The 23,734-nt window shown below is 39.2% G+C and overlaps 4 protein-coding genes across 4 annotated transcripts; all 4 read right to left on the reverse strand.

Annotated features, from left to right (window-relative positions):
• Window positions 1-4,695: 4,695 nt before the first annotated feature.
• On the reverse strand, window positions 4,696-5,709 carry LOC127938514 (trace amine-associated receptor 4-like). Its single transcript, XM_052535178.1, has one exon. It carries the CDS (start codon window positions 5,707-5,709, stop codon window positions 4,696-4,698), a length of 1,014 nt encoding a protein of 337 aa, XP_052391138.1.
• A 3,805-nt stretch (window positions 5,710-9,514) lies between these two features.
• Window positions 9,515-10,951, reverse strand: LOC127938527 (trace amine-associated receptor 4-like). Its single transcript, XM_052535194.1, has one exon. It carries the CDS (start codon window positions 10,937-10,939, stop codon window positions 9,905-9,907), a length of 1,035 nt encoding a protein of 344 aa, XP_052391154.1. The 5' UTR covers window positions 10,940-10,951; the 3' UTR covers window positions 9,515-9,904.
• Window positions 10,952-12,863: 1,912 nt separating this feature from the next.
• LOC127938508 (trace amine-associated receptor 1-like) lies at window positions 12,864-15,225 on the reverse strand. The gene has a single exon (XM_052535172.1). It carries the CDS (start codon window positions 15,067-15,069, stop codon window positions 14,041-14,043), a length of 1,029 nt encoding a protein of 342 aa, XP_052391132.1. The 5' UTR covers window positions 15,070-15,225; the 3' UTR covers window positions 12,864-14,040.
• A 6,180-nt stretch (window positions 15,226-21,405) lies between these two features.
• Window positions 21,406-22,419, reverse strand: LOC127938531 (trace amine-associated receptor 1-like). Its single transcript, XM_052535197.1, has one exon. The coding sequence runs from the start codon at window positions 22,414-22,416 to the stop codon at window positions 21,406-21,408; it is 1,011 nt and encodes a 336-aa protein (XP_052391157.1). The 5' UTR covers window positions 22,417-22,419.
• Between the last annotated feature and the right edge of the window lie 1,315 nt (window positions 22,420-23,734).

The raw sequence follows: 23,734 nt of genomic DNA on the forward strand, positions 1-23,734 counted from the left end.
CACGTCTGCTCTGGATACTGAGATAAATTCCTTTGTAACTGTAAAAAAGACTTAACTATAAACCAAAGTATAAGCAGAATAATTTTGTAGATTATAGTTTGATAAAGACCATTATCCAAATACAAGTGAACATATATAGTACATGCCCATCAAGTTTAACGCCCTAAATTGATTCAGAGCAGCACAGATTTGGTCATATATACTCTCAGATTTGAGGCAACCCTCCCTACACCTGTAACTGTTACCCAGGGAAAACAAATAAAAACATGAACTCAGGAGACTAAAATGAGAAAATGTATACTTCAACTGTGTGTCCTGACCTGAAGCTCAATAGATGAGTTGGAGACAGTATTACACCGTTACTGATCATTCTGGCCTTACCGCACAAGTATTTTGACATATTTTAAGTATTTTTGTCCCGTCCATTGGTATGACAATCACCATGACAGTCACTGCAGATTTGAGATAGAATACCACATTCACAAACAGATGTGCCGCTGAAACTTTGCAGCATGTATACAGCCTCTGGTCTTCTTACCAGAATAAAGCAAAACTTGTATTCAATACTGAATGGATTATATGTAACCTATATGTAATGTGTATATGTAATTACTAAAAAACTGTTACTCATCTTAGTACATCACAATCTAATGACATTATGTTATAATCAATGAAACTCTCTACACTGCACTGTGATCCTCTTACAACCCTAGTTCCAGAAAAGTTGGGACATTTTGTGAAATGCCATAAAATCAAGAATATGTTATTTGTTCATGCTCTTTAACATTTAATTGACTAATTGAATTTATTTTAAAGTACAAATAAAAAAAATCAATGTTTTCACTGGCCAACATAATTTTCTTTTGCAAATTTAGATTTTGAAGTAAACTCCTTTTAAATACACATTAAAGGAAAGCACCACTAATTATCCCTATTTCTGTGACGGTGGGTGAAAGGACATTCTGGAAGCAATTGCAAGTTGACGGATTTAATGAGAAGTTATGAAATGAGTACATAAACAAACAATGACGATGAGACAGCGACACTCCGAGGAGATGGTGAAGAGGTGAGGAATCCAGCTGATGGTTGAGAGAAGGTGAGCAATCTGGATGATGACGGCGTGAGGCAGCAGGAGAGGATGGCACAGGAACTGCGGGGAATAGAGCCGAAGGTAAGTGTCCATGGCTGAGTGAACGTGCGGAGAGTGGATGAGGTTCTAGGGAAAACACAGACATCCAAACGCAAACAACACTGAGAGCCAGACGAACAGGGTAACCACATCAAACAATAGACAACGATCTCACAAACACAAGACGTGAGACAAGCCATTATATAGTGGATGAATAATGAGTGGCAGCTGTTGCTGATACAATTAACAGAGACGCCCACAACTAATCAGTGCAGACGCGGAACACACAGAATTCACCACAAAGTGTAAACATCTCGAGATCACGGTTTACCAACCGTGACAGTACCCCCCCCCTCCCCCCCCCCCCCCAAGAACTCCTCCTGGAGTTCCCAGAAGGGCCTACCTGCTGATGTAGTCATCAATAAGGGAGTGATCCAATATGTCCCTAGCAGGTACCCAACTCCTCTCCTCCGGACCGTAACCTTTCCAGTCCACCAGATACTGGAATCCTCATCCCCTCTGACTCGAGTCCAGAATACTATTAACCGAATATGTCAGTTCCCCATCTACGAGAAGCGACGGCGGGGGAACCGGAGTAGGCGGATTAATACGTGCATAAAACACGGGTTTAATTTTGGACACATGAAAGGCGGGTTGAATCCTCTTGTACGCAGGAGGTAGTTTGAGGCGGACTGTCACCGGACTAATGATTTTGGTGATAGTGAATGGGTCGATAAATTTGGGAGCTAATTTATTAGAAACGGATCGCAGAGGAATGTTACTGGTAGAAAGCCACACTTTTTGACCCACGACGTAGACGGGAGGCTTTGACCGGTGGCGATCGGCCTTGGCCTTAGTGCGCTCCCTCACCCGGAGCAGAGTCTCATGGGCTCTGGTCCAGGTGTGGTGACACCTCTGGACAAATGCGTGAGTGGAGGGGACTGCGACTTCAGATTCCAGACTGGGAAACCCTGGTGGCTGGTACCCTTCACTACACTGAAACGGAAAGATGCCTGTAGCTGACACTGGCAACGAATTGTGGGCGTACTCCACCATAGAGAGTTGTTGACTCCAGGAAGAAGGATTCTTGGAGACCAAACATCACAACGTTCTCTCTAAATCTTGGTTGACTCGCTTAGATATAAACTGAGATCCCCTGTCTGAAACCAGATCTACCGGGAGGCCGTGAAGCCGAAAGACGTGATCTAAAACAGTGACCGCTGTCTCCTTGGCTGTCGGTAATTTGGGCAAGGGAATGAAATGTGCCACCTTCGAGAACCGGTCCACTACAGTCAAAACGACCGTCATGCCATTAGAGGGCGGGAGGGCGGTAACAAAATCTAGAGCGATATGGGACCAGGGTCTCGAAGGGACAGACAGCAGTTGAAGGAGCCCATCAGGAGGTCGGTTAGATGACTTACCACTGGCACAAATTGAGTAAGCCAAAACAAAATCGCGGACATCGCGAGCCATACATGGCCACCAGAATCGTTGTCTAAGCAACCCATTAGTTATACTTATCCCTGGGTGACAAGCCACATTAGAACAATGACCCCACTGAACAACTTCGGATCTTAACTCCTCTGGCACGAATAAACGGTTCGGTGGGCAACCGGACGTAGGCGTTACCCTTCTAAGGCCGTCTTGACCTTTGACTCGACCTCCCATACGAGTGCTGAGACCACTATTTTCTCAGGCAGAATACACTCGGGAGTCACCGGACGGGTGGAGGGATCAAAAGACGTGACAAAGAATCGGGTTTGACATTTTTGAATTCTGTATACGGCCCTGGTGGTCTATACACAGAAGCCAGAGCAAGAGAGACAATGGATTTATTTTGCATATCTGACAGTGTAACATTAAGCAGCAATGTAATGTAATTACATTGCAATTTAAAATTTTTATTTTTTTTTAAATGTTTGTGTGCTGCTGTGCGCCCCTGTGTGTGTAATAAGTAAAATGTAGACAAGTTGTGCACCCGCCTATAGGCATATTACTGCCGCACTCTTTAAATAACAAAGAAAAAATATTGCACCAGACTTTAGACCAGGTTTGAGTTGGTCTATGGCGCAGTCTGTTTTCAATTGGTCAAAATAGCAATGCACCAACGCGCCTGAACACATTTCTTTTTTAAACCAGCACACCCATGGGCACCCAAATGGGCACAAATGCATTAGCTATTAGCAGCACAGGACAGGAATAAGATAATTGTGTCGGGCTGAAACTAGCAAAAACACTTGAATGATAGGGCCCTGAATCTCAGAACTGCTTTGAACAAATTCGTTTGAGAATCTTTGGAAAATGAGGTGATATTAATTGCATATTCTGAGAAAACAAAAGCATTTTTTGACCTTGCATTAATGTAATCCTATTGTAGGAGACTCCCAAAACAATATTAGGAATCTTAAAAATGGCATAATAGGGACACTTTTAGTGTCATGTGTGTTACCATGATGGTGTTTAGTGTTTGCGTGAATGACTCTGTGTGCCTTCTATTTATCAGTAAATACTACAGCTCTTAAAAAAAAAAAAAACTACTTGTGATGAACTGATTCTCATATTGCTGCCTCTTTTACCACTTGCATTATTATGGTGGTTGTCAGTTTATGTTAAAGATGCAAAGCAGATTTCAGTAGCAGTGTGCACTGTTTATTTTACAAGTTTACTATTTTGTTTTGTAAAAGTTTTTACGGTTTTTCTGTTGTTTTACAACATGTTTCTTAAAATCACAGCTGCCAAAATCATTTTGCAAAAACTACAGATTTTTTTTCCAGTCATGTTTTTGACTGTAATGTTGGATTTGGAAAAATACATATTTTTCCAAATTTCAACAAAATCATAATCAAATGCATACCAGGACACAGATGTTCTTCTAAAGGGATCATTTTAATGTAAAAAAAACATGCGTATGTGATCAATATTTTTGCATCTGAACATCACATATCATTTTATGTCTTATCTACTTCATTTCTAAATTAGCTTACGCTGATTTATAACCTTGCCCTACAATTAAGTGAGAAGTAACTGTTGCGTTTATAATTTCCTAATAATATGGAATAATAAAGAATAACATCACAACTTTCATTAAATTTAGGAGGTTCTTATAAGATATAGAACACAGTTTATTTCAATAGTTGTAAAAATCTTATTCATATTTTGTCACACTGTGCACAATATTATATGGTAAATTATTTCAGCATGCATGAACTAGTCAATAAAAGCATAGTTTAATGAAAGGAAGAAATTTTAATTGTGATGCAAAACATGATAACCTGATATAAAAATGACATTCATTCAAAAGTGAAGGTGCTTGAGTCACTGAAGCCATAAATACAGGACGATATGAGTATTTTGAAGGCCTTCTGAAAGCGAGAGTAGAAAAAAAAATAGATCAATGGGTTAAAAGTGGAATTAAAATATCCAAACCAAACCAAAGCATCAAAGACACTGGCTGGATTTTTGTTTTAAGCTCTGTTGTACAAAAGATAAAGATAAAATGAACAGTACCATATAAAAGAGTTGCAGGGCAAAAATAAATTGTCTGACAAGTCTGAGCACCCTATTCATTAAAATACCAAAGTGTTACAATCCTTGATACCACAGATGTAAGTGGAAATGAGAATCTTAAATGCACTCTGAAAACAAGGGTAGAAAAAACCATAGATCAAGGGGTTACAAGTAGAGTTTAAATATCCAAACCAAATCACAGCATCAAAAACAACAGCTGGGGTGAAAAAATTGAAAAAAGGGTCAAGAGCAGTAACAGTAAAAAAAGGAAGCCAGCAGAACAAAAAAACACCCATGACAAGGGCCAGTGTTTTAGCTGCTTTTCTCTCTCTATGAGCAGAGCTTTGGCTCTTCATCCCTCCAGTCACTCTTTCTGACATAACCTTTGCGTGTTTTTGGGCAACATAAAATATTTTCATATACAGAGAGCTCATGATCATCCCGGGAAGAAAAAATGTGAGAATTAGACATATAATACCCCATTGCTTGTTAAAAAACAAGACACAACTTCCCACACAATGAGTCTGCAATATCATCATCTCAAGTCCAACTGCATTTACCCCTGAAAACACAACAGAAAAGCTGTACACAAATGAAAACAGCCATATGAAGATAATAAATGCAGTCACAGTGTTGTTAGTGACCCTCATTCTGTATCTGAGAGGGTCACAAATGGCCATGTACCTGTCAACAGATATTAAACTGAGATGCAGTACGGAGGAGATACAGAAGCTTGTGTCTAAACTAGCATGCACTTTACACACAAAATCTCCCAGATACCAGCAGCCTTCAACAGATCGCACCATGCTGTTTGGCATGACTAAAGAACCCAGGAGACAGTCGCTGGCAGCCAGAGAGCGAACGATCAGATGAGTTGGAGACTGAAGCTGTTTGAAGTGAGAGATGGAGATGATGATCAGCAGGTTCCCAAAAACTGTTGTGAGGATCATCAGCACCATGAAAAAATAAATTGCCACTTTAACCACAATGTAATGCTGTACTTTCAGACAGGAGTCTGGCCAGAGTGGATAGCAAAGAAAAGCAATCTGAATGTTAGTTTCATTTGAGCTCATCACGTCTGCTCTGGATACTGAGATAAATTCCTTTGTAACTGTAAAAAAAGATTTAACTATAAGCCAAAGTACAAGCAGAATAATTTTGTAGTTTATAGTTTGGTAAAGACCATTATCCAAATACAAGTGAACATATATAGTACATGCCCATCAAGTTTAACGCCCTAAATTGATTCAGAGCAGCTCAGATTTGGTCATATATACTCTCAGATTTGAGGCAACCCTCCCTACACCTGTAACTGTTACCCAGAGAATAAAAAATAAAATAAATAAAAACATGAACTCAGGAGATTCAAATGAGAAAATGTATACTTCAACTGTGTGTCCTGACCTGAAGCACAATAGATGAGTTGGAGACAGTATTACACCATTACTGATCATTCTGGCCTTAACGCACAAGTATTTTGACATATTTTAAGTATTTTTGTCCCGTCCATTGGTATGACAATCACCATGATAGTCACTGCAGATTTGAGATAGAATACCACATTCACAAACAGATGTGCCGCTGAAACTTTGCAGCATGTATACGGCCTTTGGTCTTCTTACCAGAATAAAGCAAAACTTGTACTGAAATACTGAATGGATTAAATGTAACCTATATGTAATATCTATATGTAATTACTAAAAAAACTTTTACTCATCTTAGTACATCGCAATCTAATGTCAATATGTTATAATCAATGAAACTCTCGACACTGCATGGTGATCCTCTTAAAATCCTGATTCCAGAAAAGTTGGGACGTCTTGTGAAATGCCATAAAATCAAGAATATGTTATTTGTTCATTCTCTTTAACCTTTATTTAAGTTAACTCCTTTTAAATACCCATTAAAGGCAAACGCCACAATTTTTCCCTATTTCACAATGTTGTTCCCTCAACTTTGTTGATATGTAAGTTGATATGTACCTCTCCCATCTCTGTGCATGCACTTAATTTGTGTAGCGTTTGACGCCACTATGTTAGAGTTTAGCTTAGCATCATTCATTCCTTAGGATCCAAACAGGAATGAATTTAGAAGCCACCAAACTATAATGTGTAATGTACGGTGGAAGAGCACTTCGCAGCACTTCGACCCTACAGCAGTAATATCATCACTCCTGAAAACTCACCCAAACTACTACCAATAGTGCAGGCATGCAGGGAGAGGGAGAGGGGAAGTTTTCAGGAGTGATGATATTACTGCGTCGTAGTGCTGCGAAGTGCTCCTCCGCCATATATTAGCGTGATGTCTAAGGCTGAGACTAGGGCGTGTCCGAATCCACTTTTGGTAGTTTAACTAAGGGTAAATGGTCAGTGCACCAGAGCACATAGTGTAAATGTGTTGTCCCTATTCTCTTAATGAGTAATAGGTGTTTTTTGGGTGTAACCTGCAATAAACAAATCAGAATCGCATCTCCCATCCTCTTTAAAAGCCATTTGTGCACGAGCCTTGTCGGGTTCGCTATTTACCTAGCGGAATGTCATTTTTCATTTTTACAAATTTTTGGTGCTGCTGTGCGTCCCTCTGTGTGTAATAAGCAAAATGTACGCAAGTTGTGCACCCGCCTATAGGCATATTACTACCGCGCTCTTTAAATAACAAAGACAAAATATTGTACCAGACTTTAGCCCAGGTTTGAGTTGGTCTATGGCGCAGTCTATTTTCAATTGCTCAAAATAGCAACACGCCAACAATGCACCTGAACACATTTCTTTTTTAGACCAGCACGCCCATGGGCGCCCAAATGGGTGCAGTTGCATTAGCTATTAGTGGCACAGGACGGGGGAAAAAAGAGAATTACGTTGGGCTAAAACTAGCAAAAGAAACTTGCAATCACCTTGCACTTGTTACAAAATTAGGTGTGTGTTAAACGAAAGACTAAAGTGCTCGAGGAGGATATGGAACAAATGAGGAGTTTACTAAAGGAAGAAGGAGAATACAGATAATATATTACGTTTACAATACAATACGATATGATCTCAGGTTAAGACTCACATTCACATACACATTGACATTCATGAGGAGCCATGGTGGTGAATGAGCCGACGACGCCAGGGGGCCAACAGGCGGAGACTGCACCGGTGTGTGGGGAGCCCAAGATGGAGCAGCGCAGCCGCAGAGCCAGGGTGATGTAGAGGATCTGGAGGGCCTAGGTGGAGCAGAAGGCTTAGGCGACCAAGGCGGAGGTGGGGTCCTGGAAGACCACTGTGGAGCCGGAACGACCAAGGATGGAGGTGGAACAGACAGAGGAATGGTTACCGAGTCCCGATGCGGCGGATGGTCGACGACTGACCAAGGTGGAGCCGGAGGGACGAGGGAGCCCGGTGGAGCAGGTGGGATGCCAGGCCACGGTGGAGACGAGGGAGGTAAGAGCCGAGGTGGAGCCGCTGGGTCGAAGTACCGAAGAGGAGTCCAGGGCTCGGAGGCTGGAGGCAGAGACAGGGCCTTAACACGCCAAGGCGGAGCTGGAGACTGGCAGCCCAGCGGCGAACCATCACGCCGAGATGGCGCGGACTGAGGGTGAGCTGCGGGACTGACTGGCACCAGCAGGGATGAAGTCGATGAACGGGCTGGTCTAGGAGGAGGAGAGAGAGGAAGGATGGGAGGAAACACAGGAGGATCAGGACTGGACGGAACCAGAAGAAGTGGAGCAGGGGAACTGGCAGGTCTAGGAGGAGGTGGGAGAGGGAGGCTGGGAGAGAATACAGGAGACACAGGAAATTCAGAGCTGGGCGGAACCAGCGCAGAAGCAGAAAATTCAGAGCTGGGCGGAACCAGTGGAGAAGCAGAAAATTCAGAGATGGGAGGAACCAGCGGAGACACAGGAAATTCAGAGCTGGGTGGAACCAGCAGAGAAACAGAAAATTCATGGCAGGGCGGAACCAGCGGAGAAACAGAAAAATCAGGGCTGGGCGGAACCAGCAAAGAAACAGAAAACTCAGGGCTGGGCGGAACCAGCGGAGAAACAGAAAACTCAGGGCTGGGCGGAACCAGCGGAGAAACAGAAAACTCAGGGCTGGGTGGAACCAGCGGAGAAACAGAAAACTCAGGGCTGGGCGGAACCAGCGGAGAAACAGAAAACTCAGGGCTGGGCGAAACCAGCGGAGAAACAGAAAATTCAGGGCTGGACGGAACCAGTGGAGAAACAGAAAACTCAGGGCTGGGCGGAACCAGCGGAGAAACAGGAAGTTCTGAGCTGGGCAGAACCAGTGGAGAAACAGAAAACTCAGGGCTGGGCGGAACCAGCGGAGAAACAGGAAGTTCTGAGCTGGGCGGAACCAGCGGAGAAACAGAAAATTCAGGGCTGGGCGGAACCAGTGGAAATGGAGCAGAGGAACTGACTGGAGGAGGTAGGAGTGGGAGACTGAGAGGGTATACAGGGGGATCAGGCCTGGACGGAACCAGCGGAAAAACAGGGGATTCAGGAATTACTTCCATAGACCAGTCCATTAGATCCATAAGTTGCTCCATATTTCCAGAGACCGAATACAGCTCACCCTCAGTCGCGGGTGAGCTGTCTTCATTTCTAAATTAGCTTACGCTGATGTATAACCTTGCCCTACATTTAAGTTAGAAGTAACTGTTGCATTTATAATTTCCACTTATAAAGAATAACATCACAACTTTCATTACATTTAGGAGGATCTTATAAGATAAAAAACACAGTTTATTTCAAAAGTTATAAAAAAACTTATTCGTTTTTTGTCATATTGTCCACAATATTATATGGTAAATTATTTCAGCATACATATACTAGTCAATAAAAGCATTGTTTAATAAAAGGAAGAAATTTTAGACCCACTTTATGTTAAGTGGCCTTAACTACTATGTACTTACATTTTAATTAATAATTTAGTACAATGTACTTATTGTGTACATACATGTTTTTACATTGAACATATTTTTTTTAAAAACTACATGTAATTACATCTGTATTTAATTTCTGTAATTACATTTATAATTACACTGTTGACCCATACTTTACACCTTAACCCACCCTTAAACTTACCCATACCTCCAACCCTCTCCCTACCCTTACCCTTATCCCACCTCAATAGCAGCAAAAGTGTTTTACAATACAATATGAACACAATAAGTACATTGTACTTATTTTTTTATGTAAGTACATAGTAGTTAAGGCCACCTAATATAAAGTGGGACCAAAATTTTAATTGTGATGCAAAACATGATAACCTGATATAAAAATTACATTCATTCAAAAGTAAAGGTGCTTGAGTCACTGAAGCCATAAATACAGGACGATATGAGTATTTTGAAGGCCTTCTGAAAGCGAGAGTAGAAAAAACCATAGATCAATGGGTTACAAGTGGAGTTAAAATATCCAAACCAAACCAAAGCATCAAAGACACCGGCTGGAGTCACAAAATTAAGAAAAGAGTCAATGATAGTAGCAATAAAAATAGGCAGCCAGCAGAACAAAAAAACACCCATGACAATGGCCAGAGTTTTAGCAGCTTTTCTCTCTCTGTGAACAGAGCTTTGGCTCTTCAACCCTCCTGCTGCCATCACAGTCACTCTTTCTGACATAATCTTTGCATGTTTTTGTGCAACATAGAAGATTTTCATATACAGAGAGCTCATGATCGTCCCGGGAAGGAAAAATGTGAGAACTGGACATACAATACCCCACTGTTTGTTAAAAAACAAAACACAACTTCCCACACAGTAAACCTGCATGATGAATGACTCCAAGCTGATTTTGTTTACACCTGAAAACACAATTAAAAAACTGTAAAGAATTGAAAACAGCCATATGAAGGTAATAAATACAGTTACAGTTTTGTTTGTGACCTTCATTCTGTATCTTAGAGGGTCACAAATGGCCATGTACCTGTCGACAGATACCAAACTGAGATGCAGTATTGAGGAGATGCAGAAGCTCATGTCTAAACTAGAATGCATTTCACACACAAAATCTCCCAAATACCAGCAGCCTTCAACAGATCGCACCATGCTGAACGGCATGACCAAAGAACCCAGGAGACAGTCGCTGGCAGCCAGAGAGCGAACGATCAGATGAGTTGGAGACTGAAGCTGTTTGAAGTGAGAGATGGAGATGATGATCAGCAGGTTCCCAAAAACTGTTGTGAGGATCATCAGCACCATGAAAACATACATCACCACTTTAACTACAGTAAGACGATGCAGTTTCAGACATGAGTTTGACAGGAGTGGATAGCAGAAAAACATATTTTCAAAGTAAATATCAGTCTTATTTAAAGTCATCACATTTGCCCTGGATACTTAAAATATTTTCTTTGTAATCATAAAAAGGCTGAGAAATATAAAAAAATATATATTACAGTTTGTTAAAGACCAATATCCAAAGAAAGATTTACACATATATAGTGCATGCCTATCCAATTGAATTCCATAAATTGACTTAGTGTAGCTAGGATTTGTCCATATATACTCTCACATTAAGAGGAACCCACCCACACCTGTCAGTTTAGCCCATGGTTACAAAAACATCATGAACACAGGAGATTAAAAAAAAGGACATTATTCATTAAAATGTGATATATACTGATGGAAAATAACATCTGTGATATGAAATATACATCTTTAAATATATCATTTATCTATTATTATTATAAGACAATTACCCAACAAGGTCCCACTTTATATTAAATGTCCCTAATACCTGTGAACTTACATAGTAACTAAATGTGTATGTAGTATGTAACCACAGTGTAAGTACACATTGATACGTAGTATCTACAGCTGTAATATTTCTGTAACTACACATATGTAACAACAGGATTTTTTTATAAGTACAAATGTGTAACAGGACATATTTAACTAAATTTTGTAACAACAATATGTATAAGAGTAATTGGAACCATTTGATCCAGGGGTTGGAGATGGGTAGGTTTAGGGACATGTAAAGTGGGAGGAGTTGGATTTTGAGTTGGAGTTGGTGCACCACTGTAATACCAGTGCACTTACATGGTAACTCCCTAGGAACTGTCCACTTAATATGAAGCGTAATATTCTGGACACCAGCCAGAATTTTTATGTAAAGCCTAACTTACTAGCAGCTGTTTTGTAACATCAGAGTAATTATAAATTGAATATAAAGTGTAACACTTTCATTACACATTTGTACTATCATTACCAAAAAGTGTTGTTACCAGTGTCCTTTTACACATTTGTACTTACACATACCATTCAGTGGGTTGTTACATATGTGTAGTTACACAAATATTAGAGCTGTTGATAGGTACCAATGTGTACGTACACTGCGGTTACATACTACTGTATGTACAAAACTAGTTACTATGTAAGTACACAGGTATTAGGGACACAATATAAAGCGGGACCCACAACAATGTTTAAAATGACTGCACACATTAAAGGGGTCATTGGTTGCCCATTTTCCACAAGTTGATATGATTCTTTAAGGTCTTAATGAAAAGTCTATAACCTACTTTGGTTAAAATGTCTCAATGGTAGTGTAAAAAACAACCTTTTTACCTTGTCAAAATCAGCGCTGTTTTCAGCACCCTGTTCTAGTCCATGTTGCTTTTAATGCTAACGAGCTCCACTCACCCCGCCTCTCTCTTCTGTAGGGTGACGAGCAGACTTTAAACTTCAGCCGCGAAACATGGCTACTAGCGTAAAAAACTTGCATAAAACCCTTATAACACACTTGTTCTGTAGATGAAGCTGGATCACAAATGATTCGCGTGAACATAAATGCATTTAAGAGCTTTAATTTCAAAAACGAAAGTAACGTTAATTCTCTTCGTCTTCAGCGGCTCAGATATTGGGAGTAAATGACAACTTCTATGTCCCTTATTGCATTCAACGAAGACATTCTTGTCTTCCCCTGCAACGACACAATGGCTCCAGCTCACAGCTCACTCAGGGAGGGTCTGAGGTAAGATGGCCCTGTCAATCAACTATCGTAGGAGGGGCTTGTGCAGGAATTCTGACAGGAATTTCCAAACAGGCTGATTTGAGAAAAGGGATTTTAAAATAGGGATTTAAAAAAAGACACTGGGTGGATTTTATCATAATAGGATGGATGTGTACACACACTTCCAACACCCATTTATGTTCAAACAACAACGAAAGTGAATTTTGCATCCGATGACCCCTTTGAAATTCTGGCCGACACTAATAAGGTTAGAATTATTTATATGTTATGGCTGGAAACCAAGTGCTTAATATTAAAATTCTATACAATTTTGTCTAAACATTGTTTTTGATTATACAAGTGAATTCAGGCATCACAACATTATAAACAACAGTAGGACAATGTGTATTCTGAAGTTTAATTTAACAGTGTTATACAATTATTATTTGTTTTTAGTGTTAGACAATAGAAAAGGCTATTTCAATTTTAAAATATGGAAAAGAACTTCACACACCCCTTTTGAAATATTCTATCTATTAAACTTACAACTTCAAACTGTTAATGTCTTTAAATTGCTTTTAAAAGTAATTAAACTATATAACTGCAACTACAGTAAATGCAAATTTCTGCACTGGACTGAGTATTTCTTAACTTTTAGAAGAAAAAAACACAGCTCTCGGTCACACACACCTCATTAATGTCTTGGAGCCATGAGACTTGTTATCATACTCCATTTTATCAGAGTGACTCTCAGAGCAGTTGGACTAATCAAAGGTGTTAATAACCAGCGCTCACCTGCTTAGCACTTATGCCGTGCATGAAGCTCATTAGCTGTGTCCTGTCACATTATTATCACAGCCAACCTGTTTACCTATAATGCCCTACAGAGCTTAGCTTTTTGTCATTAGGGAGACGGACAGAATTATTTTTTTTTTTTAACTTATCACAGTGTGCTCTGATGGGCAAGTTATCCAGTCCATTTTGATTGGCCGGAAACCTCAAGCATGTGATGGAAATGTTTCACCCCTTATCAGGATCAGGAAACTTTCCTCTGTAAAATATGCTGCACATACTTGAATATTTGGGTTGTACTGTTCTGGAACACTTTTCTAAATAAAACGTAACCCCTGATTTCTAGTTGTGTCCTCTTTTGGAAGACCAAACAAAGTTGTTTGACTTTCATAATGAAACACAGAGTCTTCATGACATGGCAGTAGCAACAATACTACAGTGAGAATCAAAGTTATGCCTTCTTTCTATGCATATACAGTACATTCGGACAGTATTATGGATATCTTCCCACTCATGGATGTAGATATGTGGGGGCATGTTTGAACATGTTTTAGGAAGGCATGGCTGATTTTTGGTTGCATTTACAAAGTTCTGGCCAGCAGATTAATCATTTAGTGAAACAATTGGTCTAACTGATCAATAGTATGCTATGCTATTCTGAATTAGGCCTTAGTTATGAGTATAACTGTTTTCTGCAGCTATTGTTTTTAAATATTTCTCCAGTTACTATAATCCTCACAGCTTTTCTGAACCAAGAATGCATGAATGCATAAATGAAAGGATTTAAGGTAGAATTGACATAGCCAAACCAAACAAGTGCATCGATCAACACTGGTGATATTGTGTAGCCAATAAAAGGATTCATGATGTTACAGAGGAAAAAAGGAGTCCAGCAAACCAGGAAAACTCCAACTATGATAGCAATCGTTATCGTAGCCTTCTGTGCCCGACGTTGTGTGCCTTCCGATGGATAAACTCTCCTAAGCTGGTTCAGCTGAAGACTAATAGATTTTGCTTGGTTTCGCGCAATCATGTATATTCGAGAATAAATGCCAATAATGATGAGACCAGGAACGTAGAAAGAAAAAAGGGAGGTGACTACGGCCGGACCGGGACCAAAGAAGACATGGCACCCTCCCACACAGCGTACGTGTGTTTCGTAGAAGTCCCTGTCACCTTGAAGGTTGAGTTCGAGGAAGGTACTCATGTAAGAGAATATGGCAGGAATCAACCAGCTGATAGAGATCATTAACAGCACTGTTGGAAAACCGAAGCGATAATGATAGGTTAATGGGCAGCACACAGCACAACAACGTTCGGCAGACACACTCACGAGGTGGAAAATCGAAGCGGTGCTGAGAGTCATGTCAATGCATGTGTGTAACTTACATAAGAAATCACCAAAGTACCAACAGCCCTGCATGGAACGGACGGCGCTCAACGGCATGACAAACAGCCCGAGGAGAAAGTCACAAAGGGCGAGAGACAGAATCAGCTGGTTTGTTGGTGTGTGAAGTTGCTTGAAATGTCCAATGGAGATGATGACCAGTAGATTCCCAATGATGGTCACAATAGTGGTCAACATCATGGCGATGAGCATCAGACTGTGGATGCCGTATGGTCTTACATATTTCCCACAGGATCCATTCAAAGCATCATAACAGAGATCCATTTTGCTGTTTGATAGCCCATTCACCTCCATCCGATGATGAAGCTGTAGCAGAAACTCATGAAAACAAACAGCCTTGTGGAAAATGATAGTTTGGTTTTAGCCTGTTTAGTACTGTTGACTTCTGTACAATCTACACTTCAAAATAGCTATAAATAAAGTTGTAGTTTCAGTTAAGAAGCATTCCATGAAAACCAACTTCCTCCCAAAGGAGAAATTATTTTTCCTACATTTTCCATTTAAGGAAATCCATTGGAGGGAGCTACTATAAACAATAGTCTTTCAAAGCAACAACTTTTCCCACAATATAAATACTTGTTTATTACAGAAGGTCCTGCTCTGTCCCCGGTCTGTTCCCAAATAAACCCAATATTAATTTATTCCACCAGCTTTACAGCTAAATGGGCAAAGTCCAATCAATCTGTCTATATATTTATCCATGAGTCATTAAGAACAGCAGCTGTGACTTTGTTTGCACGCATGGACTACAAGAGCAAATAGCTGCACGTTAAGAAATCAATATAGAAGCTCCATTCCAGTCTCACCATGATAACATGCTGACATGTGCATAACATGGCCATTACAGACTGGAAGCTATGGTAGTCTTTTTGTCTTTACATAAACACTTGGAAAAGTGTAGCAGAAAACCATGCTTCCACAGAGAATTATGAGAGATGTAGTCCAAATATCCCCTCAAAATTAGTTTTGATTAACATCAGCTAAGTTTAAGATATGCTGTTCATTGGTAGTTCTTGTTAACAAAATAGTTTACGAATGTTAGAAAAATTTTATATTGTTGTAAAGTATTACAAACTTACAGAATTTAATTCAAGATGCATTCATTCAAGACACATTATTTCAAGTACAACTAGAGATATTTGAAACAAGTCAAAGACTTATTTAAAACTCAGTTCTAAATCAAGTGATGATCAGTTAACATGGCAAATGGACTTTATTTCTGTGTTGCTGAAGCAGAATTGGGGACAAAGAAAAATACTATAATACAATTCTGAGGCCCATCAGTTATCAAAATACAGCAATATGGCAATGAACACAGATCATGAGCACATGCAGAATATAAATATTTAGCTGGAGCCATAGGCGGATCTAGAAAAATATTGATGGGGTGGCGAGAAGGGGGCAGGGATTTTTGAGGGGTGGCAACATATGGCAGACGTATATGTACTGAATTTAGTCACAGTTATCACAGATTGATGATAAATATATGTGCACACTAGAAAAGGACACAGGCTATCATTTACAAACTTAATCTCATGCAATCAATGTCTTGCATTTGAAACAGTTATAACAAACATTACAAACGTATAAGGAATAAGTGACCATACCCCATAAGCACAACCACATTCACTAATGCATACAGTATGCATCAACCTGTAATTAAGAGCATTATAAAAGGTTCAGTGTTATCAATATGTCAATTTATTATAAGAACCACAAGATTTTAACAGCCAATGACATTTCCAGCTGGGGAGACTCAACTGATTTTCTACTGTTTAGTGTTAATCATCATCTAACTCAACCAGTCTAGAGTCATTTAGCCTTAGATGTTATATGAATATGGTCTCTGAAGCTGACAATAATAATAAATAAATAAATAAACATTATAGGCACAAATACAAATAAAAATAGATATTGCTTTTGAAAAAGATGGTGTTATTGTTTTATTCAAGCTTAAATTAAAACTTATATGAAAACTTGTTTTAGTATATCTTTTTTTAAAAGTATATTTTACTAAGCAATTTCTTACATAATTTCTTTGAGTTAGACCAAACTTTTATTTTGGTGGGTTGTAACCAGAGTTTCTGTGTTTTTTAATTAACTATTATTATTAGCTAATAGGAAGTATAGCATAGTATAAGTATGGCATACTCTACTGTGCAATAGTACTATATTTCTGTTTGAATTTCTTCAAGTTATACCGAAATTTTATTTTGACAGGTTGTCGTAAAGACATTGCCGTTTCTGTCAGTCTGTGTATACGATACAAATCAATGACGATAGTTTTATCAAATGAAATGGTGAAATCCTCTCATAGCGCACTGACGTGCACATGTGTAGCATACATCATGCATCAATATAGTGAAGAGCTGAAAACACCACGCGTGCTTCCGTGTGTGTGTGTGTGTGTGTGTGTAGTAGAGCACACATTCCCAGAGACGTGTATAACAACACCTTAAGGGTTCCCATAAGCAGGATTTATTTTTGTGCCCCCCTTCCTCAAATATGATGATGGAAAAAAAACTACTATAGAGGTGAAAAAAATAACTTTAATCAAATAAACTAAATGAATAAATTGTATTATTTACAAATCACAATTGTAGCTCTCGACATTTACCTGTGGCTATAACTTTATTATGTCTCTAATTTATTTTATAGTCTCCAGCATTCAGAAATCATGCAAATAGAAAATAAGCAGTTTTACTATGATAAAACCATGGTTTATTTTTTTAAGGGTTGTGATATGCATGTATTTTGTTGAAGAAATTATAAAGCCTGTGTCATCTATAGCAAAAAGGTGGCCAAAAATGAAAGATTAAGTGAATGTTCTAATGAAATGTTTGGTCAGTAGCCTAAACAAGGATTTGATTGTCCTGTAAGTGTAACAGCAGCAATCACATGGCATTTGTAATAACATGTACATAAATAGTTTATTTTGTATTTGCCTACATGATGTATTTTAACAGTGTTATTATTAACCAATCATTATTGCCTCATTATTTTTTTTATATAATGCATTTTAAGTCATTTTAAAGGCTATTGATGGCTTAGGTCTGTTTTTATAGCAACAACAACAACAAAAAAAAATATTTCAGTATATTAATACTTTGTAAATTATTATTTGAAATCACAAAACCATGGTTAATTTGCAGTTACCATGGCTACAAGAACGATGATTTGTGGTGTTATTGTTAAAACCATGGGCAATTTTCGTAAGGGAACCTGAAAAAAAAAAAAAAAACTTTCACAGGAATGTGCCTGAAAGTGATAAATAGGCCTCGTTTTTACTTAAATGATTTATACTTTATTTTAATATATATTAAAAATGTATAAGGTGTGCATTGTAGCTGACACCTAAATGAACACATTACAGTTACAATCTCCTCAAATGCTCTTGAGCTTCAAATTTGCGTTTGAGCCCATGTGAAAGAGTAGCATTATTTACATATGATTTACAGACTATTTTAATAAATATCAAACATTTAATTCAATTGTGCATTATAGCTGACACCTACATGAACAATTACAGTTGTTTTTATGAGTATAAGTCATTCTCCTCAAATGCTACTGACGTTAGAAAAGTGTATACCAATATCGCATGTAACTTTAGAGACGGTCCCTAAATTTGAGACTCGTCCAACGTCCAACGTCAAGCTAACTTTATGTCTGTTTTTTTTTTTCTTTAAGTTTTCTTTTCTCTTCGCTGGATTGCTGATGTACTCTACCCGGGCATAGATGTTCATCCATCAGTTATGAACATTCAGCCGCAAACATGAGGTGGGAGAGGTCGCGAACACGGATGGGAGAATGGAGGAAGTTTTTTTTTTTTTTTGGAGCATCTGGGATGGTGTCCCCTGCGTGTAGGGAGCGACGGTACTGAACACCTTTAATATTGCAGACACTCGTCCATATCGAGATTTGATTAAATGCTCTACTTTTGATTTATTCATTCAAAAATGGCCGAATTCCGTGACGTTCTGCTTTATACAGTAAGTTCCATTTCCGCGATTCAATCCCTGTCGCTTTTCAAACACAAATGGGGTGAATTTATGAATGAAAGTGTGAAAGTTCTGACACAAAACGAAGTTGTTATGTATCCTCACGTTTTAAAAGTGGGTAACGTATCACGTAGTAGACTACACCACTGTAACGGTATTTACCATCTCAAACTATGTGCTTTCATTAAAGCTTCATTTATTGATAGATAGACAATCAATTTTTACCTAACGTTTCCTCCTGAGTCTCAGGCCGGTGACACATGAACACCAGAATCGTGCCTGACGCGGCGCTGGCGCGCTGCTGCTGCTGTAGGTGACATAGAGGGAGGCTGCCGACAGACCAGGATCTTGTCTTCATGACAACAATATCTATACTTCATGTTGAGCATAAATATAAAGCCCACTGATAAAGGACACCATCAACAGTATTGACGGCAAAATAGACTATGTTTGACAAGTGCAATATTTGAAAATCGATAATTATTGATTTATTTTTTTAATTACATTTATATCTGAATATATGTCAGAGTTCGGAGCGGGTTCGCGAATCATTTGAGTCAGTTCCGGAGTTCGTAGTGGGATCGCGAATCATTTGAGTCAGTTCGGGAGTTCAAAGCGGGTTCGCGAATCATTTGAGTCAGTTTGGGGATCGCAAATCATTTGAATCAGTTCGGGAGTTCAGAGCGGGTTCGCGAATCATTTGAGTCAATTTGGAAGTTCAAAGCGGATTCGCGAATCATTTGAGTCAGTTTGGGGATTTCGAATCATTTGAATCAGTTCGGGAGTTCGTAGCGGGATCGCGAATCATTTGAGTGAGTTATGGGGATCGCGAATCATTTGAGTCAGTTTGAGAGTTCGGAGGGGGATCACGAGTCATGTCAATTCGAGAGTTCGTAGCGGGATCGCGAATCATTTGAGTCAGTTTGGGAGTTCGGAGCAGGATCGCGAATCATTTGAGTCAGTTATGGGGATCGCGATTCATTTGAGTCAGTTTGGGAGTTCGGAGCGGGATCGCGAATCATTTGAGTCAGTTCGGGAGTTCGGAGCGGGATCGCGAATCATTTGAATCAGTTCGGCAGTACGTAGCGGGTTCACGAATCATTTGAGTCAGTTCGGGAGTTAAAAGCGGGTTCGCGAATCATTTGAGTCAGTTTGGGGATCGCAAATCATTTGAATCAGTTCGGGAGTTCGGAGCGGCATCACGAATCATTTGAATCAGTATGGGAGTTCGTAGCAGCTTCGCGAATCATTTGAGTCAGTTTGGGGATCGCAAATCATTTGAATCAGTTCATAAGTTCGGAGCGGGATCACGAATCATGAAAGATTCGCACTCGTAAATTTTCAAATTGGCCATAACCTTTAATTCGATGCTGCCAACTGGGGTGGCAGCAGGGGTGCCAAGGCTTTCTTTTGAAATTCAAAATGGCAATGTATTTCTGTATTTAAATGTTTATGTATGTCAAATGATGGAAACATAAGATGCTTCCACCAATCCCCACCTTTATATTCTTATCTTGATGCATAGAAGTAGAATCTAAATAAATTACGTGATTGGTGATTGTTACAGTTAATTATATTTTCAATAAACTAGCTAGCTTATCCCTCATAACCGCTATAAATGGTTTTACATGCAAGCCTAGCTGCCACCCCTCATTCTGCTCTGTCCTCTCTTGCCACTCCAATTCTAAAATTCTGGACACGCCCCTGAAAAAAGAAACAAGTTTAAAGAATTTCAATTGTCTAACACAGCGATTAAACCCTTAAGCTCAATAGCAGAGTTTTCTATAGGTGTCAGATTAGTGAGGGGCCTGTAGAATGTAGAAATACACCTTGTTAAGCATGGTGTTCATGAATAGTCTGCCTGCCTGGATCTCCTGGAATAAAAGATATAGAGGTAGATGTACTTGGTGCTTCAGCATTTTCATCAGCCATGTTGAATCTATATTGAAAGTGACGTGACATACAGCCAAGTATGGTGACCCATACTCAGAATTCGTGCTCTGCATTTCACCCATCCAAAGTGCACACACACAGCAGTGAACACACACAGTGGTCAGCCATTTATGCCGCGGCGCCCGTGGGGCAGTTGCGGGTTCAGTGCCTTGCTCAAGGGCACCTCAGTCACACTCACTCACCCTAGGGTTAGGAATTAAACTCTCTAACCACTAGGCCACGTCTTCCCATATTGTCATAAACTAAAAAAAAGACTAATAAAAAAAATAATAAAAATATATTATGAAAGGATAATATAGCATTATAACTTAAGAGTTTAATTCTTTTTTTTTTATCTTCTCTGCATGTGCTTTGAAGGTTTACACTGAAAGTGTGTTAGTGTAAAGAAAATATTTTCCAGCATAGACTGCAGTTGTTACAGAGATTAACTTTATTAGAATTTAATTCACAAGGGTAAATGAGAGGGGCAAATATCAACACTGGTGTAATCATAAGGATGGAATGACATACAACATATATAGCACACACAGGATTCTAAAACCACAGATTTCTTTTGCACTAATATGAAGGTTTAGTTAAGAAATGACATACAATATGCAGTAAAATAGATACACTGCAATATATACCAATCATAAAATAAGACGTCAAGAAACACATTTGCATATAATCTATGTCATCATTACAACAGTATAATTCGTGACGAATTTGTCTGAAATATTGCTTTGGATAGAATGACTCTGAAAGCATGTCTGAACCAGCTGTAAAAGAAGGCGTACACTATGGGATTACAGGTGGAATTATAATATCCAACCCACAGGAACAAATCAAACAGCAGTGGTGGTACAGAGTAACCAATGAATGGATCAATAAGATTGCATATAAAAAAAGGAATCCAGAAGGTCAAAAACACCCCCATGACGATGGCTAATGTCTTAGTGGCTTTCCCCTCTTTTTTAAATTCAGAATTCACGCTCTGGATGGCCTGAACCTGCCGTTGAGCTGTGTGTAAGATCTTGAGGTACACACAGAGCATCACAAAAGCAGGACCATAAAAACAGATCATTGACATTACAGAAGCTGCCTCTCTGCTATGCAAAATTAAACAGCCTCCATCACATTGAACATTTTCATAATAAAAATCCTCAATTCCAAGAATATTAAGTTCCAAGAAGATCATGCCAAACCCCAGAGCAGCTGAAACAGTCCAGCAGATAATAATCATAACTAGTGTGGTGAGTGAAGTCATTTTACTGTGATATTGAAAGGGGTGACATATAGCATAATATCTGTCTAAAGAAATGATACAGAGGTTTAAAATTGATGTGGTGCACAATGTTACATCAAGACTGCTGTGTATTTTACAGAACAAATCTCCCAGATACCAGCACGTCTCGATGGAGCGCAGCATGCTGGGAGGCATCACAACTCCTCCTACAAGCAGATCGGCCACGGCCAGAGATAGGATGAGGTAGTTAGTTGCTGTGTGAAGCTGCTTGAAATGAATGACTGTTATGATCACAAGCAGGTTTCCTATGATTGTGACAATTGAAGAGACACTGAAAAGGATGTAGAGTAATATCCGGGTTTCCAAAGGATAGACAAACTTCTGACAAGACCTGTTACTAAACTCATAACAGAGAAAATGCTTTTCCCAGATTCCATTTTGGCTGATGCTGACTTGGACGTCCATTTACACAATTAACTGGAGCTTCCGTTTGAAACAATGGAGTGAAGTCAATTCAAGCAGCTACATTTATGCATTTCTATGAATGAATTGCATAAAACCTTAATAGATTTTAAATGCAACACTTAAATCGAACAAACAGGAAATAAATCTGAACTGAAATCTTATTTTGCATAATGCTCCAGTCACAGACTCTCATCTATGTTCTTACCTTTCCTTCTCATGGAGCAGAGAGCACATATTTATAGCACAAGAGTTTCATTACAACCTCCCTCCTGTCAAATCACAACACATCAGAGTTTCCAAAGCAACCTAATCTTCCTAAAATAGCAGATATATCATTATATATATATAATATAAAAAGAAAATGCAACAAAGACAACAGGGCCCTGAAGCTACATTTAAAAAAATAAATAAACATTTGATTTTGATGAACAACAAGGGGCAAATACTTAAATAAAAATTAACTGACCCTGCTGTTGTCAGAGTCTGCTCATTAAAAGAGTGCTATTTGTCATTTAGGCATTTTACATATAAACAAAAATACATTCTAACTCATATCAACAAATTATCAGTGTTAAATAAGAGTCTTTAAATGTGCTAAACTGATTTACAGCACCCCTTGTGTTGCCCATGCAGGCTTTTTGCGGGCTGAGTGGGCTAGGGCCAACCCACACCAAACCTAAACAGGCCCAGTGCGGGCTTTCACAAGTGAGGCCCACAGCTTTGGGCTCACAGCAGGCTCTCTGTGAGCAGCCCATATTATGGGACTTCCCAGATTAATCCAATGATGGCGCAGTGTGGGCCAGATAGGAGCCTGTTAATTAGATTTTTGTGGGCAGTTTTCTTCCTTACCTTAAGGGATGCTAGAATGTTTTAGGTTTGTATAAGTAAAGCCATGTGTAAGAGACAGATAGCAATAGCAAGCAGCAGTAGCCAGCTATTGAAACCATATAGGTAGTGAAATTCAATTTAAAATCCAAAATGAAGAATGGCAACGCAAAATTCAAAATGGCAATGTATTTCTGTATTTAAATGTTTATGTATGTCGAACGATCGAAACATAAGATGCTTCCACCAATCCCCACCTTGATTGACGGAGGGTGGATGTGGTCAGCTCAAAAATCATTTTCCAAGCTGCACTGAATTTTGCTACAAATATCCCATGGTGTCATGATGAAAATGCCATCCTAAGTGTCCTGTTAGTTCAATTTTCCTTTTGCACCAAACTTTGCATGTATGAGTAATGGAAAATGTAGACTTACATACAGAAATACATTGCCATTTTGATTATTGCATTGCCATTTTGCATATTGCATTTTAA

This window comes from Carassius gibelio, chromosome A20 (assembly GCF_023724105.1).
Source record: "Carassius gibelio isolate Cgi1373 ecotype wild population from Czech Republic chromosome A20, carGib1.2-hapl.c, whole genome shotgun sequence".
NCBI classification, from domain to species: domain Eukaryota; kingdom Metazoa; phylum Chordata; class Actinopteri; order Cypriniformes; family Cyprinidae; genus Carassius; species Carassius gibelio.